This window comes from Macaca fascicularis, chromosome X (genome assembly GCF_037993035.2).
Source record: "Macaca fascicularis isolate 582-1 chromosome X, T2T-MFA8v1.1".
Classification (NCBI taxonomy): Eukaryota; Metazoa; Chordata; class Mammalia; order Primates; family Cercopithecidae; genus Macaca; species Macaca fascicularis.
In genome coordinates, this window is record NC_088395.1 from 45,108,452 (window position 1) to 45,126,705 (window position 18,254).

An 18,254-nucleotide genomic window follows, 5' to 3' on the forward strand; every position below is an offset into this window, starting at 1 on the left:
TTTTCAGATATCAAAATTAGAAAAGTCTGATTTATAATCTGTTGTATCAGTACTAAAAATTGTTTTAATTTCTCTTGAATGAAAGCTCTTCATAGCTTTTACTACCTTACTGTGAGAAACTGACTTTCTTAACGGCCGGAATTGGCAGTTCTAAATTTTGGAAATATGTACTACAAACTAAATTAATAAATTGACAGAAAAGAATACTTTTTTGGTTTATTTTCTACTTGGTATTCTTAAACCTAGAAGAACAATTAAGCCATTTACGTAAATATTTTTAAGTCATTTACGTAAATATTTTTAAATCATTTACTGTAGGTTGGATGCATCACACTGTAGATCTCCTGGGAGATAAAGCCACCAAGGAAAGCTATGCTATTCAGTATCTCCAAAAGTCCTTGGAAGCAGATCCTAATTCTGGCCAGTCCTGGTATTTCCTCGGAAGGTGAGACTTACAAGACATTTATGTTTGCTTTTGTCTATTCCAGCTAAGAGATTTTAATTACAATCTAAAATGTTAGTTTACATATCTAACCTAATCAGTGTATTTTCTCTTCTGAGTACATTATTACCAAGATTCCGGGAAGTTAAACAATAAAATAAAGTTTCCAAATGTGGTTTTTTCATAGCATAATTTTTGGTCTGGCAGGACATTTCTTATTTTGGTTATTGGATTTTTATTTGATTTGAGTTATTGCTAGTTTTAAAAAAGTCTTATCTGATAGTAACTTTTAATGAAGTATTTAAATGCCTTTCCTTCAGATTTCCAGTATTTTTTCTATATGTCTGTTTTATAAAACAGGATTAATTTCTCATCTGCCTGTTGACTATTGGTAGTCAGTGGAACCTTAATAATTTATAATTTTGATTAATATTTACCTTAGAATTGACATAATAGTAAATCTCAAATCACAGTTATACTTGAAGTCTTACAGTGAGAAAGTGTATCAGATTTGTTGGAATGGAGAAGTGTCATGTAACGAAAATCGTTTTCTGCAAGTCTATAACCATTTCTCCATACTGTTTATCCATTGAATGTCTGAATTATGCTTAGTGATGATCTGAACTATACCTCATGCATGAGTATCTGATAGATTATAGTTTTAGACTATCATCAGATTGTATTTTGATTCCTAATCACTTTTCGCTTTCATGATATGGTGAAAAGATCATACTAGGAGCCAAGACACTTGGATTCAAGTCCTGATTCAGCTACTGTTTGTGGAATTGTGCATGGTTTAGTTAAACCTCTTAAAGCCTCAATTTTTGTTTAACGTATTAGAGAATTGTATTAGATCGGTGGTCCTCAGGGGCAGGCTGTTTTGCCACCCCTACCCCAGCCAAGGACTTTTCACAATGTTTAGAGACATTTATTTCTTTCATCACAGCTGTGGGTTGTGCTACTTTCGTATAGTGGGTAGAGACTAGGGATGCTGCTCAACATCCTACAATGCACAGGACAGTCCTCTACAGCAAAGAACTGGGTGGCCCCAAATGTCAGTAATGCTGTAGTTGAGAAACCCTGGGTTAGATGATCTGTTAGATACCTTCCTGCTTTAAAGATTCCAATTTTATGACTTCTTTTGAAATTATTGTGTTTTAACTTTAAGTTTTCTGTTACTTTTTACATAGAATACCTAATTGTAAGTAAATTTGCCATATAATCACATTAAATTTTCATTGTATGGCTTCAGTTTTCCTTTAAGGAAAGTATGCTTGTATGAGACAAAGTAATATTAATATGGTTCCTTCTCTAAAAATATTTGATTACTCATACTATGCTTAGAAGAAGGTTAAGGAAAATTTTTTTAAAAAACATTTCATTAATTCATTATTAACATACAATAAGAGTTGACTGGAAAGGTACCTATTTTTTGGTGAGGATTTCCTAATCCCTCCCCAGGCTTGTAAAAGAGCCTAATTTGGGTTGCTTCTAAATAAAGCTGGAGGGTCCAAACTTTTGTGTTTCTCTTCTACAGGAGCAGAAACTGGATTTTATTATTTTTGTATCTTTTTACCTGACAAAGTGGCTATTCGATAAATGGATGAAATGAACTAACTAAACTCCATTTGCTTTTGGAGCTAGCACTATTACTATTAGTGTTGTGGAGTGTGAGGCTTCATGTAGTGATTGTAAAGGAGGTCTGAAACTGGGAAACAGTGGGTGCCTGTCTCTTGTTTTCAGGTTTATGTATGAAAATTTCTTTTAGCGTAGATTAAAAGGAATGTATACTGGAAAGTATTTTCCTTCTGACCTAAGATAGTTTAATATAGTAGTGTAGATGTCTTTTTAGTATAGGTTTTTAAATTTAAATTCTAATTTATAAAATTATAATGAGCCATGTGTAGAATTAACTATCATAGTCATGCTGTAATTTTTAGCTTCAATGAGCAGTATTTCATCATCAGTATTTCAGTGGGCAGTATTTTATCATTTTTTTTCCAGTTAACTAATTTTACTTTGTAAAACATTACGATGCTTTTAATTTAATCTTTTTGGGTAATTTTTTGGGTAAAATTTTCCAAATATACAATATACTTTTCCTGACTAAATAAATAAAGGATACTTATCACAATTTATCTTGGTTTCGGGTTCAAGATTATCATTTTAGACATATTATTTTCCATCTGTAATAATAAAATTCTAAATCCTTTCTTATTCTCTTTTACTGCCTTCTGATGTGTTGTTTCTAATCTGTTTCTTATGAGAAAAATATTATGAATGAATTATGTTTTAGATGTTTTTAAAGTTCCAAATGAAGACCTCAGTTGTAAGAAATTTTGGGGTTTGATGACCCTAATATTTTTGAGGCTTTCTATTACTTACCCTCTGCCTTCAGGTCTGTGTTGAAGATGGACTTCGCTTGTCATTTGGCACTTGTATATCGAAGTAAAATTGTAATGTGATATTCTGTTATGCTAGCACCAATCATTGACTGTGTTATCACAGAACTGTAGAATATTACAACTGGGAAGGACCAGGGAGGTCACCTGGTTAACCTTGTAAATCCTGTCACTTCAAAGATTTAGAAAGTGGGTTCATAATCACAGATAATTAGTATGATAGCAGGGATTAGACCCTAGGTTCACCCTGGGCTTTTTAAATTACACAAGACTGTCTCAGAGGAACCTACTTTTATTAGAGGAAAAGTGGTTGATGGTGGGACATCTGTATCTGGGCACATTGGTTTCCTATTTCGATTTTGTAGGAATGGAATGTTAAAACATTGGTTTTGGGAAGAACTGCTTATTTCTCCCAGCAGTTAGGCAGATTTGTCTATAAATCTGAGATGGCTTTGATTTCACAACAACTACAAAACAGCATGTTTTCTACTATGTTAAGCATTCCCTTTCACGCTGGTGTCTGTTCCTGTTTGGCATTACTGCTGATCTCTTCTTATGAATTTTTCCTTCATAAAACAGTTTGTAGATGCTCTCTGAAACTGCCTTCTCAATCATGGACATTTCTTATACCTTTCAAACCACAAGATTAGTGATTTGTTAGGCTTTTACATCTCCCTTGTAGGTGTCCTATGTTTTTACAGCCTCTCTTCCATATGGATGAATTCCAAATCTAGATTTCAACACTTAAAGGTATCTTAAACTCCAGGACTACATCTCCTATTCTTTACTTAACATTTCCCATTTTAATGTCCTCACATCATGTCAAAGTCAGCATATTTCAAACTATATTCACCATATTCTTCCCCAAACCAGCTCCTTCTCCTTTAACTTTTGCCAAAAGATCACCATTTTTTAAAATCAAGGTTAACTACTAAGTTACAACCCCCACCCTGTGAACATCTAATCAATCAATCACAAAGTCTTTACCAATCTGTTGGTTTCTTGTTTCTCTCATCTTTTTTTCTTGCCGCTTTCAGTACTTTAACTCCAATTTTGGCCTGTTCCCAACCAGTGAATGTAGCCACCCTCTATTTTTACTGTCTATAACTTATTTTCCTTTCAGTCTGCCCTCCGTATTGTTAGAAAATTAATATTCCTATAAAGTGCTTTCAATGTGCTGCTCTCCTTGTTAGAAAAGCAAACTTTAGGGTAATCTTTGGCTGGATTTAAAATTCTCTACTGTTTTGTGTCTGTGCTTTCTTGTATATACGTTAGGTTTTGCTCATGCTGTTCAAACCCATTTAAAATGCCTTTTCTCATCTTCTCTGCCTGAATCAGTGGTTCCCAGAATTTTAGGTTACATAAATCAGTACAATTTCAAAGAATAATTATGAGAATAGAAATATGGTGTTTGGGCAAGTAAAGACATTGACCTTTTTTTTGCAATTTACTGTCAGCCAATAATATCCAAAATAAGAGCATTACAGCATAAATATTAATTCGTTTATTGGAAAAATTATGTATGTATGTGTGTGTTGTCTTTCCAATTTGTTTGCTTGGCAAACGTGCCATATACTGGTTGGCAATTAGGAATCACTAAATAATATGCATCTTTACATATTCAAATCCCTTACTCTTACTCTTCCCTTTTTTTGGGGGGGGCCTTTCCTGAAACTTGCAGTATATGATGGTCTTTTCTTATCCTAAATTCTCGGGCCAATTATTGCCTATACTGGCCATTTGATATGGTATCATGACATTTTTAATGTATCTTCAGTCCTCAACTAAATTGTAAGCTTCATGAAAATAGGGACTGGGTTTTTGTTTTTTTCTTTTTCCTTTAGTGCCAAGAATAAGAAGATAATTTCAGTATTTATAATTTCAGCCATTATCCATGTATTCATGTATATTCACATTAAGAAAATGACAGTCCTTGAATCATTAATCTTACCTTGCTTACTTTACTAGTCATAAAATATTATACTTTATATATTATTTTTACTTTTTACTTTATACTATTTTTGATACTTAGTTTGAGATTAACTGTGTCTTACATGTGCATTTTTTTTAATGAATTAAAGAATTATTGCCCTCAGTGTTGTTACTTGGGAAAGGAAAATTGAAATCTGATACAGCAAATCTTACCAACGTATAGTGTTTTTGTTTTTAACTCTGTATTTTGACGGTATAGGGAACTAGAGGTCAGCTATATAAGAAGAGTGGCTTGTGTGTGTGTGTGTGCACGCATGCATGCAGCTCTCAGTATTATAATATTGAAGTGATATGTCCCCTAATCATTGTAATAGAGTTCATTAATGCAGCATGCTTTTTAGCACCTATAAGACAGACTATAATATGGTTTGCTGGAGGGCTAATTATAATATTCATTATAGTTACCAAGTATATATACACACACACACATAAATATATTAGCTTATTAGGGTTTTTAAAAAATTTGCTGTGATATATAGTCTATCCTTTCAGCCAATTAATTTGTTTCAGTATTAATGGAATTCTTTTGATTTTTTTTTTTCCCCCTCCCTTCTCAGGTGCTATTCAAGTATTGGGAAAGTTCAGGATGCCTTTATATCTTACAGGCAGTCTATTGATAAATCAGAAGCAAGTGCAGATACATGGTGTTCAATAGGGTAAGACTTTGTATAAAAATAGTAGTAATTTAATTGATATACAAAGATGGTTACATCACATATATTATACTTCATAGTTTAAATCATTATAAAACCAAGCAGTTTTCTGAGTTGACTTATTTTTTCTAAATTTCTCTTTCCAGTGTGCTATATCAGCAGCAAAATCAGCCCATGGATGCTTTACAGGCCTATATTTGTGCTGTACAATTGGACCATGGCCATGCTGCAGCCTGGATGGACCTAGGCACTCTGTATGAATCCTGCAACCAGCCTCAGGATGCTATTAAATGCTACTTAAATGCAACTAGAAGCAAAAGTTGTAGTAATACCTCTGCACTTGCAGCACGAATTAAGTATTTACAGGTAAAATTTTTAAATAGCACTTTTTTAAAGCCACATATTTCCCCAGAACACTCAGGCAGAAGGAGGGTGGCTGGAAAGTTTGTCTAGTTGTGTTTTGATGTCTATAATCTGTTTCCATATTTTGTAAACATACCATAGCTTGTAATATTATTTTACTTTTCATTTTAAGTAAGATATGCAGTATTTTAAAAGATGCTCTTTTGCACATTTACTCTGTTGATGCATATTAATTTACATAATTTTTTTCTATGTACTGTCTACATTTTTAAGTTGTCATAGCATTTTAGAGAAAACACAAACAGTCTTTCACTCTTGCTTGGAGTTTCATGAGAAGACAGCTATGAGAACTCTGAAAACAGAGCTCAAGCTTTGTTTTGATTCTCACAAAGGTTTATATTCCGGTTACCCTCTTTATATTTAGTGTCTTCTAAAGCCCCACATTTAGAATCTATTTTCTTTTAAAAAACAATTAGCTGTAGCATTTAGGAAGATTTAGTGGACTTGCTCTTACTCAAGTAGGCTTGTGTTAAATTTGCTTTTTACATAATTTTTCCTAGGCTCAGTTGTGTAACCTTCCACAAGGTAGTCTACAGAATAAAACTAAATTACTTCCTAGTATTGAGGAGGCGTGGAGCCTACCAATTCCCGCAGAGCTTACCTCCAGGCAGGGTGCCATGAACACAGCACAGCAGGTGAGAAGTTGGGTTATGTTCTGCAGGTGCCCAGCTTTAAGGGTTCTTTTCAATTCTCTAGTGGTCAAGCTTAATTTACTAAGCACAGGAGGCTTTTAGTAATGAAAAGCCTTTTGATTTAATTGCAAAGGGAATCTAGATCAAAATAAAATTCCCTCTAATATGGGAAGAGATTTTGGGGTACCAACTTAGAACCTTTGTGCATTTTCATGATTTTGAAGGAGATTTCTTAAAATAATGCTACAGTGGTTTGTTTAATTTTTAAGGCAAGTTTTTGAAAGGAAGGTACACATTATTCCATTGATGAATCATTTAATTTTGATTTTCAATCATTGCAATCAGCGATGTCCACATAGCTTTGAAAAGTATGCAGCTTGTAAAGTTTTATAATTTGAAGGAATGAATTAAGAATATATAGAACCCTATTTTTGTCTTCCTTCTGTGATTCTTAGGCATGTAAACCTCATCATCCAAATACTGAACCTGTATTAGGCCTCAGTCAAACACCAATTTCACAGCAATCCTTGCCACTACACATGATTCCTTCTAGCCAAGTAGATGACCTGTCCAGTCCTGCCAAGAGGAAAAGAACATCTAGTCCAACAAAGGTATATGTTTTAGAGAAATAGAAAATCCCAGTCAAAAAAGAAGCTTCAGCTGCCCTGAAATTGTGCAGTTTGAACATTTCCTGTCCTTTATTTTAAATTTGTGGACATCAAAGAGTGAAAGGTTTGAGTTTTTCCATCCCAAACCCTTAGTATCATATTAAATATAGAAAGTAGGGATAAATTTGCATTCATCAAATCATTTTATTCATCTCCCTGCCGTTAAGATCTCAGCACACTTTTCATCATCACTTTTTACTGACATTGAAATAAATTTAATGTTGGATCTAGTGGACAGTGTGGTATTTAGGCTAGCTGTTTGGGCCATAGTTTGAGGGTGGGCCTTTTTGGGTGGCTTATTAAATAGTCAGTAATTTTTAAATGTATGATTTCTAAGTGTAATATGCATGTAAAATTATTTTTTAAAGAATTTAATGTTATAACATCTTTTTAACATGTAAATATTCCAATTCATAGTCATTTGGCCTCCTCTAACCATTATTATTAACTGTAGATTTAACCAAATATTCTTTAATTTTTTTTAAATCGATTTTCCTCAGAATACTTCTGACAATTGGAGTGGTGGACATGCTGTGTCACATCCTCCAGTACAGCAACAAGCTCATTCATGGTGTTTGACACCACAGAAATTACAGGTATGTAAGATGATTTTGACAAATTGTTTTTTCTATTAAAAAGGAGTTGAGGTAGCAAGCTTTAAGTTCTTAAAGTATTATTATTATTTTTATTTTTATTTTTATTTTTTTTGAGATAGAGTCTTGCTCTGTTACCCAGACTGGAGTACAGTGGCACGATTCGGCTCACTGCAACCTCCGCGTCCTGTGTTAAAGTCATTCTTGTGCCTCAGCCTCCAGAGTAGCTGGGATTGCAGGCACGCGACATCACACCCAGCTAATTTTTGTATTTTTGGTAGAGACTGGGTTTCGCCATGTTGGCCAGACTGGTCTTAAACTCCTGACCTCAAGTGATCCACCTACCTCAGCCTCCCAAAGTGCTGGGATTACAGGTGTGAGCTACTGCACCCAGCCCTAAGTATTAATTCTTATAAGTTAAATGGCAGTACATTCAATTAATATGCACAAAAGTAAAATGAGCCTGCATTTACCAGAATAATGGAGATCATTCATTCTTGTTTTTAATCTCTTTTTTTTTTAAAAAAAACAGGACATGGTTTATACTGCATAAAATATAAATATAGGGTATATAGGGTAAAGTTTTCTTCTAACTTTGGCCCCTACCCACTCAAAATGCAGCTGGTATTACTAATTTCTTATCTGTCATTCCAGAGGTATGTTATTTATGTACAAGCAAATATACATCCCCCTCTTTCTCACATGTATTATTATTTTTCTTCTTTTTTACACAAACGATAGGATTCTTATTTGCTGTTAACAATGTATTTTACAGACTTTTCCATGTCAATATGTGAAGAGCTTCCTTGTTCTTTTATGGTTACATCATATTTCTTTATATAGATGTAACACCTTTATTTAAGCAGATCACTAATTTTGGACATTCAGATTGTCTTCAGACTTTGCTTATTCCAGACAGCGCTGCTTTTAGCATACTTGTCAATATATTTTTAAGCTTCAAGAGCTTTCTGTTTGAATACCTAAGAATACTGTATGGATGAGTAAAATTTCATGCCCATCTAGTACAAAGAACTCATAGTAAATCTTGTTCAGATGAATGCTTAGTTCATTCTTACATTTCTCAAGCTTATTAAAGGACTTCGTCTTGTATGACTGTTGGTCAGAAGACAGTATGTTTGACCAGATAGTGGTTCTGAGTTTAGTCATTTCAGGGAAAGGTTGCTTAGAATAGTGATCTTATTTCCTAAATATATCTTTGACTATATTCTCTTTTTGTTCTTCTTCTAGCACTTGGAACAGCTCCGCGCAAATAGAAATAATTTAAATCCAGCACAGAAACTGATGCTGGAACAGCTGGAAAGTCAGTTTGTCTTAATGCAACAACACCAAGTGTGTATAGCATATTTTTCCCTAAAATTTGTTAGCATTTTGAGTATTTTTATTGACTCTAATGTCATTTTAGAGCATGTTTATGTTCACTTTTACTTTCTACTAGTGTTTGACAGAATTTAGTAATCTCTGTATCTTAAAATACGGGTAATTGACAGAGATTTTTAGACAAAAGCAACTGTAAGTTTAATTTTGAACACAATACTTTGTATTGTATTTATTTACATGATATTTCACATGTATTCTAAGGATTTGTTTACATTATTTAGTACTGAGGCAAGGTTTTTAGGGCTTATTTAGTTTACAGGATCTGGCATGGATGTAACAGAATGAAATTTTGAGATGTCCCCACTTTTGTGATTGAGAGAAGGACCTATAAGTTCTGGGTCGTTTTCTATAATTTTCAGCTGCTTCCTTTTGTCATTACTAATGGGATTTTTTTTTTTTTTTTGAAACAGATTTCTGCTTTTTCAAGGAAGTTTATTTTAAAACGAACAAATATAATTTCTTGTTTTTAAAGTATGTGTTTCTCAACTTAGAGAAATTAAGCGTTTGGGTAAAATCACACGTTCCCTAATTATACATCTTCATATTCTGTTTCCTATAGATTCTCTCCCCTATGGATTACACAACCAGCATTTACTTTTCCTTTGTTTTTTGACAGATGAGACCAACAGGAGTTGCACAGGTACGATCTACTGGAATTCCTAACGGGCCAACAGCTGACTCATCACTGCCTACAAACTCAGTCTCTGGCCAGCAGCCACAGCTTGCTCTGACCAGAGTGCCTAGCGTCTCTCAGCCTGGAGTTCGTCCTGCCTGCCCTGGGCAGCCTTTAGCCAATGGACCCTTTTCTGCAGGCCATGTTCCCTGTAGCACATCAAGAACGCTGGGAAGTACAGACACTATTTTGATAGGCAATAATCATATAACAGGAAGTGGAAGTAATGGAAACGTGCCTTACCTGCAGCGAAACGCACTCACTCTACCTCATAACCGCACAAACCTGACCAGCAGCGCAGAGGAGCCGTGGAAAAACCAACTATCTAACTCCACTCAGGTAATAGGAGAACTAGCTTCCTTGTTGGCTTTTCACATAATTGTTTTTACTGGGGTTTGAGAGAAGAAGAAAGAAGTGTTTGGGGAACTGGTTTTATAAGAATTTTGTGGCACTATGATGTTATTACTACATTGTGATTCATTATGTACATACATGAGTATATCTTCGTTCCCTTTGTACCGTCTCTACTGACATAGATAACCTAGCAAATTTACAAAGGAAGAAAATAGATCATATAAATCACCCAAAATGCACCGTTAATTTACAGTGGCATCATAAGCACATTTATGTAATATTACTTAGTTCATTTCTGCATAAATTGCCTACTTAAGATCAGGCACTACACTAGGTGTTAGGTATTTGCTTTAGTGGGAGAAAAAGACCAGTGAAGAAGTATTTACCATAATGACTGTGAAGTGTGACTTTGGTGGGAAAGTTCTATCAGAGTTACCTAGGAGAGCACATAACCAAGATGTTAAGAGTCTTCCAGAAACTAGAGTTTAGGGGAGGAGAGGGCTGGTGAAGTGTGCCTAGAAGATAGGCTATGAAGAGGGGAGGGTGAAATAAGAGGCTGAAGGAGAGGCCAAATTTATCTTGAAGGCAAAGTTGATCCACTAAAGTTTTTGAAACAGAGTAATGAATTGCATGAACATTATTTTTGTCAAGGAAATGGGTCATACTTTATTCAACGTTAGCACATTCGTTAGACATTTAATTTCTAAGTTTTTACTTCTGAATGTTTATGTGCATAGTATTTCCCATATTTTGGATTGTTTGCATGATACGGGTACTTGCTGAGGTGAAACTGAAGGGCAAAAGAGTAAGCTTTAAGAAAATGCTCTCAATACATACAGCCAAATTGCTTGTACTTTTATTAATCTATGAGAAATATTTGACTTAAAAAGGGAAATATTTGGCTGATTGTTGGTTAGTCTTATATTATTGATAAAACTGAAATAAGTTCTTTCTCTAAGATTTTTAAGTTTATTCTTGAAGTAATATCCTTGGTGGGACCCTGATCTAAAGTGATTAGTACTTTATTCATTCTTAGAGAAATACTGAGTACCTACTAGGTTCATGTCATACTCAAGGCTCTGGGAATACATCAGTAAAGAAAATATACTGAGATGTCTTACTTGGTGTAGGTAAATCGACAATAAACAAATAAGCAATACATATATAGTGTTAGATGATGGTTGTGATTAGTGCTATGGAAAAAAGCACTAACAGAAAGGGAACAGCAGAACTAGAGATTGGTGGTAGGAGAGTTGCAGTTAGAAGGACAGGGAAGGCTTCTCTGAAAGATAACATTTGGATGAGAGTTACAGGAGTGAGCCTTGAAGCTATTTGTGATAAGATTGTTCCAGGTTTAGGGAGCAGCATGGATCAACGGACCCTAAGATAGGATTGTGATGTACACATTTGAAGAGAATCAAGGTGGCAAGCATGGCAGAACAGGACAGGCAAGGGGTGAGAAGAGAGAGAAATGTGCTCCAGCTGGAAACAGGATGGCTAAATCATGATCAGCCTTGTAAGGATACTGGATTTTATTCTGAGTATCCAGGAAACTCGGGGGGGGGGGATTTTGAGCAGAGGAGTAATGTAATCTAACTTTGTTTTTGACTAGGTCCTCTTTGGTACTCTGTGGATAGACTGAAAGAGGCAAAAATAGAAATGGTGTGACCAATTTAGAGATTATAGCTGTAATCCAGGTTAAAAGTTGATGATGGCTCCCAGAGTGGTAGTAGTAGATTATGGTCAGCTTCTGGGTATATTTGGAAGGTACAGCAACAGGATTAGCTGATACAGAGTGATGTGTGAGAAAGGAGTCCCAGCTGGCCTGACCAACTAGAAAGATGGGTGAAACTGGATAGTATCACCCATCAGTGAGAATAGATTGAGAAAAGAACTCAAGATTGAGCCTTAAGGCATTCCAGTGTGTTAGGCTAGGGAATTGAAGAACTAGCATAGAAGAATAGAAGAGATTGACCTGTGATATAGTAGGAGATCAAAGACAATGCAAGTGATACCCTGGAAGCCAAATGAAGAAAGTCTTTCAAGGAGGAGGACATGATCAAATAATGCTCATAGGTCATATAAAGTGAGGACTGAAAATTGACCATCTGAGATATTTACTGACATTATTGGAGTAAGGAAACTACAGGTTACAGGCAAAATTTACCCCACAACCTGTGTTTTTTTACAACCCGTGAGCTAAGAATGATTTTTATATTTTTGAAGGGTTGTAAAAAAAGGATAATGTATGATACTGGATGACCCACAAAGCCTAAAATGTTTGCTATCTGATCCTTTACAGAAAAGATATGCTGACCTTTGGATAAGGGCAATTTCAGTGGATTGTTGGGGTGCAAAAGCCTAATTGTAGTTTGCTTCGAGATAATATAAAATCGGCGGAGAAAAACTGAAGTATAGACAGTTCCAGCACACATGCTTATAGTTGTTTGGGCTACACACTGCACAGTGCCAAGGCTTCTATTTCCATATACTGTGACATAAAAGGGTAGAATAACAACCGGTTATAGCTGACAGGGAAAGTGGGATTAAGAGTTGTTGTCTTGTTATTGTTTTAAATTTAAAATGAGAGAATAACAGTAAAAGTCAATGGGAAAGATTCAGTAGAGAGGGAGAAAATGGCAAAGGAGAAAGGGGAATTGTTAGAATAGGTGAGAGGATGGGATTTTGGGGGTTCATTGTCTTTAAACATTAAACAGTTGTTAAAAGGATAACATGAGATTTTTGTTAAAATGCCTATCATAGTTCTAAGGTATAACTGGCAGTTAATAAATGAAAGCCTTTGTTAGGATTGTAAAGTATAGTTATATTTTCTTTTCTCTCACATCTACTTCTTTGGCTCACTTAGTTGCTGAAGTTTTCAATAAATACTCTCTTAACCCTATTTTGGAAATGTGATATTCTTTAAAAACGTAATTTGTAATTCTAATAAAAAGAAACTGTAAGTTACCATACTAAGTAGCAGGGAGCCCCAGCCTTTGCTTCACACGCCCTTCAAAGCCATTATCTGTAGGAACTTTACAATTTAAGTAATGAGGTTGAGAAAGTTGTCTAGAAAATGGTGTTGAACTGATTCCAGGTCAAAAGTTTCCCAAATGAAGTTTCTGCATATCACTATAGCTGGGGAGCCTCTGTCTCTGCTATTGATATATGGAATTGATATCATAGACTCTAAATGAAGAGGCCTTTTTGATAACTGTCTTATAAAAACCTATTTGAATAATTTTTGAAATTGTAATGAAAACTAGACAATTGATAGACCTATATGGTATATCTACCTTTTAGCTTTTGATAAGGGAGGAATTTACATTACAGTTTGGAATGGGTTTATTCAGATTGCTTTTGGTAACAAGGGTATAATTTAAGATATGAAAGTAAAATTATATTAAGTGTAGGTGATTATTCAGCAAGTACTCTAAAGAATTTGTAGCTTAAAATACCTTGATTTGCAGATAGAGAAGATGTAATAAAATAGTTACTTTGTCACATGTCTGCATATTGTAATCAGTGTATTTGTTAAATAATTAGCCTCTGAATTAAATATTTTACATTTGATGAAATTTTAACTCACCTACCCAGACTTTGTTGGATAATATTTTAAATATTGATATGATTATAATGTGCAGTATTTTTACTTTATGAGAAATTGTCATGTAACTTACAAATTTCAACCTTCCTTTATTATGATTGAACTTTGTTACTTATTAAATCATTTACAACTAATTGCACTCCTTTACACACTCATTGGTGTGTATCAACTTTTTTTTTTTTTTGAGATGGAGCCTGGCTCTGTCGCCCAGGCTGGAGTGCAATGGTGCGATCTTGGCTCACTACAACCTCCGCCTCCTAGGTTCAAGTGATTCTCCTGCCTCAGCCTCCTGAGTAGCTGGGATTACAGGAGCCCACCACCATGCCCGGCTGATTTTTGTATTTTGGTAGAGACAGGGCTTCACCATTTTGACCAGGCTGGTCTTGAATTCCTGACTTCAGGTGATCTGCCCGACCTGGCCTCCCGGTGTGCTGGGATTACAGGTGTGAGCCACTGCACCCGGCCAGTGTGTATTAACTTTTAATATATCTAGTTTTTTTAGTTAGATAAGCCTATTGAGTAAAAGCATTAGTTTACAATTTTCAGCTTCAGAAACTGATTTTAGGAGCATGCTAGCTGATTTTAACTGTATGATTAAATGCACCTTTTAGTATATAAATACCTTGTCATCAGCTATAGTTTTATTCCTTTATAGCTTATTACTGACAAAATTCTCTAACCTTGTTGCTGAAGTAATCTCAACTCCAAATGTAAACTCTTGTTTTATGATTCCAATGTTACTTTAATCAGTGTTGCTGAAAAATTGGCTGTCTTATTTAATCATTTTGTCAGTAAAATGAAATGAAAATATTCTTCTTAAAGAGGTTTCTCTGTGACACCAGAGACAAATTTCAGGTAAAAATTATACATCTTAGTTCCAGTTGTCATATTTTCATTCTATTAAATGCCCTAAGTGATCTTCCTCTAGTCTTAAAACTTCTGTTAACTGTTAGTATACTGCCCCCTCAGATTGCTTTAACAGTAGCAGTGTATTTTTCTAAGTTTTCAAATTAATGAAAATGAAAATTAATGATGAAAAATGAAGTTTATCTCAAAGTCATTAGTGGAGACTTAAAATATCTTTTTCACCCCTTTTTAAAAAAGAATTAAAGAATGACAAGGTCCTGCTCTGTCACCCAGGCTGGAGTGCAGCTCACTGCTGGCTCAAACTCCTGGGCTTAAGAGATCCTCCCACCTTGGCCTCATGTGTAGCTGGACTACAGGCACACTTGTCAACATACCTAGTTTGTCTGCCTACTTTCCTTCCCCTCTCCCCTCTCTGCCCTCTCTCTCTCCCCTCTCTCTCTCCTCTCTCTCCTCTCCTCTCTCCTCTCTCCTCTTTTTCTTTTTCTTTTTGTTTTTCTTTTGTGGAGACGGAGTCTCATTGTGTTGCCCAGCCTGGTCTTGAACTCCTGGCCTCAAGCGATCCTCCTGCCTCGGCCTTCCAAAGTGCTGGGATTACAGACATAAGCCACTGCACCAAGCCTATCTAGTCTTCTAAATATGTGTGGATGGATAGATGGGGAAACTTTAGGTATTTTTTGAAATATTTTCATAGATTTAATAGTTCTCCCTTAATTTTGAGGATAGCTACTTTAACAGTAGAATTTGAATTACAGAAGATTATATTTTTAATGATAATTTTAAAGGCTTCATGAACTCACTTTCTATATTAATCTTTTAACAGATCACAGACCAGCAAGAATTGGTTTATGTTGATCCATGGTCATGGCTTTTCGTTATTAATAATGATATATGTCTATCCATGTCTGATTTAGATGAAAATATGTATATTGGAACTTAAAATTTGTAATGCTTCATCTGAAGTAGTTTATTCTACACTAATAATAGAGTCATTTTGGATAGGAAGGAAAATTTCTCTAAAGATGTTAAATACTGACTAGCTAAGTTACAGATACTTTTTGATAACTTTAGGACTTGGGTCAAATTATCTTATATAGTTAGATATTTATTTTTAGTGGATTTTCTCTTTAATGTTTTAAATTCTGTACATTCTCAATTTGCTTAATATTAGATTTAAACTATTTTTCTTTCTTTTTAGGGGCTTCACAAAGGTCAGAGTTCACATTCGGCAGGTCCTAATGGTGAACGACCTCTCTCTTCCACTGGGCCTTCCCAGCATCTCCAGGCAGCTGGCTCTGGTATTCAGAATCAGAATGGACATCCCACCCTGCCTAGCAATTCAGTAACACAGGGGGCTGCTCTCAATCACCTCTCCTCTCACACTGCTACCTCAGGTGGACAACAAGGCATTACCTTAACCAAAGAGAGCAAGCCTTCAGGAAACATATTGACGGTGCCTGAAACAAGCAGGCACGCTGGAGAGACACCTAACAGCACTGCCAGTGTCGAGGGACTTCCTAATCATGTCCATCAGATGACGGCAGATGCTGTTTGCAGTCCTAGCCATGGAGATTCTAAGTCACCAGGTTTACTAAGTTCAGACAATCCTCAGCTCTCTGCCTTGTTGATGGGAAAAGCCAATAACAATGTGGGTACTGGAACCTGTGACAAAGTCAATAACATCCACCCAGCTGTTCATACAAAGACTGATAACTCTGTTGCCTCTTCACCATCTTCAGCCATTTCCACAGCAACACCTTCTCCAAAATCCACTGAGCAGACAACCACAAATAGTGTTACCAGCCTTAACAGCCCTCACAGTGGGCTACACACAATTAATGGAGAAGGGATGGAAGAATCTCAGAGCCCCATGAAAACAGATCTGCTTCTGGTTAACCACAAACCTAGTCCACAGATCATACCATCAATGTCTGTGTCCATATACCCCAGCTCAGCAGAAGTTCTGAAGGCATGCAGGTTAGTGTGGGAAAGTTCATCAAAGTGAAAATGTTTGACTACTAGCATGATCAGAATGCTGAAATTTGGATCTTTTAAGATACAGGAAGTAAGCAAAAGATGGGGTAGTCATTCATCTGAAATAAGAGTTTGACAGAAGCTTTGTTATGCTTAGATGTTGTGGTCAAATCAGATGGGAGAAGTATTCCTGTAAATTGCTTATTCTGAGTGGGTGTGTCTGGTTGTGCTATTACTGCCCTCTACCGGTTACTAGGGTTGTCAGCTTCAAGGTGATTGACTTCACTTTGGGGATTTAAATAAGAGAATGGGTTAAATCTTATTTGGCCAAATACAGCAAGGCTGGAAAATCCTTTTTTTTTTTTTTTTTGATCAGAGCCTATTAAATGTTAGGCTAGGAATGGACCCCGTCAGTTATCAAGGCTAGTCTTTGCTTACAATTGAGAAAACTGGACTGTTTTATTTGAATCTAGAAGAGGTTATAAAACAGGCAGAAGAGGAAGGAAGAGGTCAGGGGCAATGGGCAATGGAGAGACACGACAGACCGTCAGCCATTCTGGAAGGAGCCAGACATATTCTGCTAGTCTAGGAAGGGCAGGGCCTCAGAAATTTACGAAGAAATGAACCTCTTCTGTCCCACAAAAGAAGAATCAAAGGATCAGGCAGCACCATCTTTCTCTGATATTTGGAGGACATATAGATTCTTACTGGCTTTTTCATTGTATATAGCACATATATAATTTTTCTTATTTACTTGTAATTGTTGTCCTCTATAAGTGACTAAATCTTGAATGAAACTTAGTTAACATACCTGGAACAAACAAGAAATAATTCTGTAATATTTTCTGATACATTAAATTTTAAGTTTGAGCAGACATATAGTAGATTTTAAAAAGATCTTTTTTTGGTTCTAGATTGTCATGATATATAGAAAATAACCATTCTATAAATAGAAAATATAAACATTAGCTCTAGTTTGGCTGCATTGACCATTTAATATAGCTTTTACATTTTAAAGTTCAAAACAATTCTTATTTATAGCCATATAAACCTCTTCCTGCAGGTGCTAGTGCTTATATGTCTTATTTATTGTTATCTAAAAGTGTGATTATCTTTTCTGTTGTTCAGATTATTTTATTAGAAGGTATCCTGGGTCTACCGTTAAATGTTTGTCACTGACAAGTGATTGAGGTGAAATTAAATTTTATTATTTATATGTAAGTTTGTTGCTTGGGAGGGATATAGGGTAGGAGCAGTGGAGTATGGGGAAAAAATTTCAATTAATTAATTTAAATTTATCACTTTAATTGTGACGCTAGAACTTTACTGTAAATTACACTATAGTTATTTTTCTTTAAAGAGTTCGAGCATTTAAAATACCTTTTGGTCTGTGTTTTCTTTTCTTCCCTTTTTTTTTTTTTTTTTTTTTTTTTAAAGACAGAGTTTCGCTCTTGTTGCCCAGGCTGGAGTGCAGTGGCACGATTTCGACTTACCGCACCCTCTGCCTCCGGGGTTCAAACGATTCTCCGGCCTCAACCTCCTGAGTAGCTGGGTCGGATTATAGGCGTGCACCACGACA

General features: G+C 35.4%; 1 protein-coding gene across 34 annotated transcripts in view; it reads left to right on the top strand.

Annotated features, from left to right (window-relative positions):
* KDM6A (lysine demethylase 6A) overlaps positions 1–18,254 on the top strand; it is a 236,173-nt gene that overhangs the window by 176,256 nt on the left and 41,663 nt on the right. For 7 of the 34 annotated variants that reach the window (XR_012429950.1, XR_012429953.1, XM_045383349.2 and 4 more), the window contains 9 exons: positions 319–445; positions 5,394–5,492; positions 5,636–5,855; positions 6,413–6,547; positions 7,000–7,155; positions 7,713–7,808; positions 9,054–9,155; positions 9,820–10,215; positions 15,900–16,678. Coding sequence is in view for 28 of the 34 variants with exons in the window: in XM_045383349.2 (XP_045239284.1) it covers positions 319–445; positions 5,394–5,492; positions 5,636–5,855; positions 6,413–6,547; positions 7,000–7,155; positions 7,713–7,808; positions 9,054–9,155; positions 9,820–10,215; positions 15,900–16,678 (2,110 nt within the window). In the remaining 6 variants the exon portion in view is untranslated. The remainder of the gene's footprint in view (positions 1–318; positions 446–5,393; positions 5,493–5,635; positions 5,856–6,412; positions 6,548–6,999; positions 7,156–7,712; positions 7,809–9,053; positions 9,156–9,819; positions 10,216–15,899; positions 16,679–18,254) is intronic. The other 27 variants (XR_012429955.1, XM_045383357.3, XM_005593371.4 and 24 more) reach the window with 7 other exon arrangements.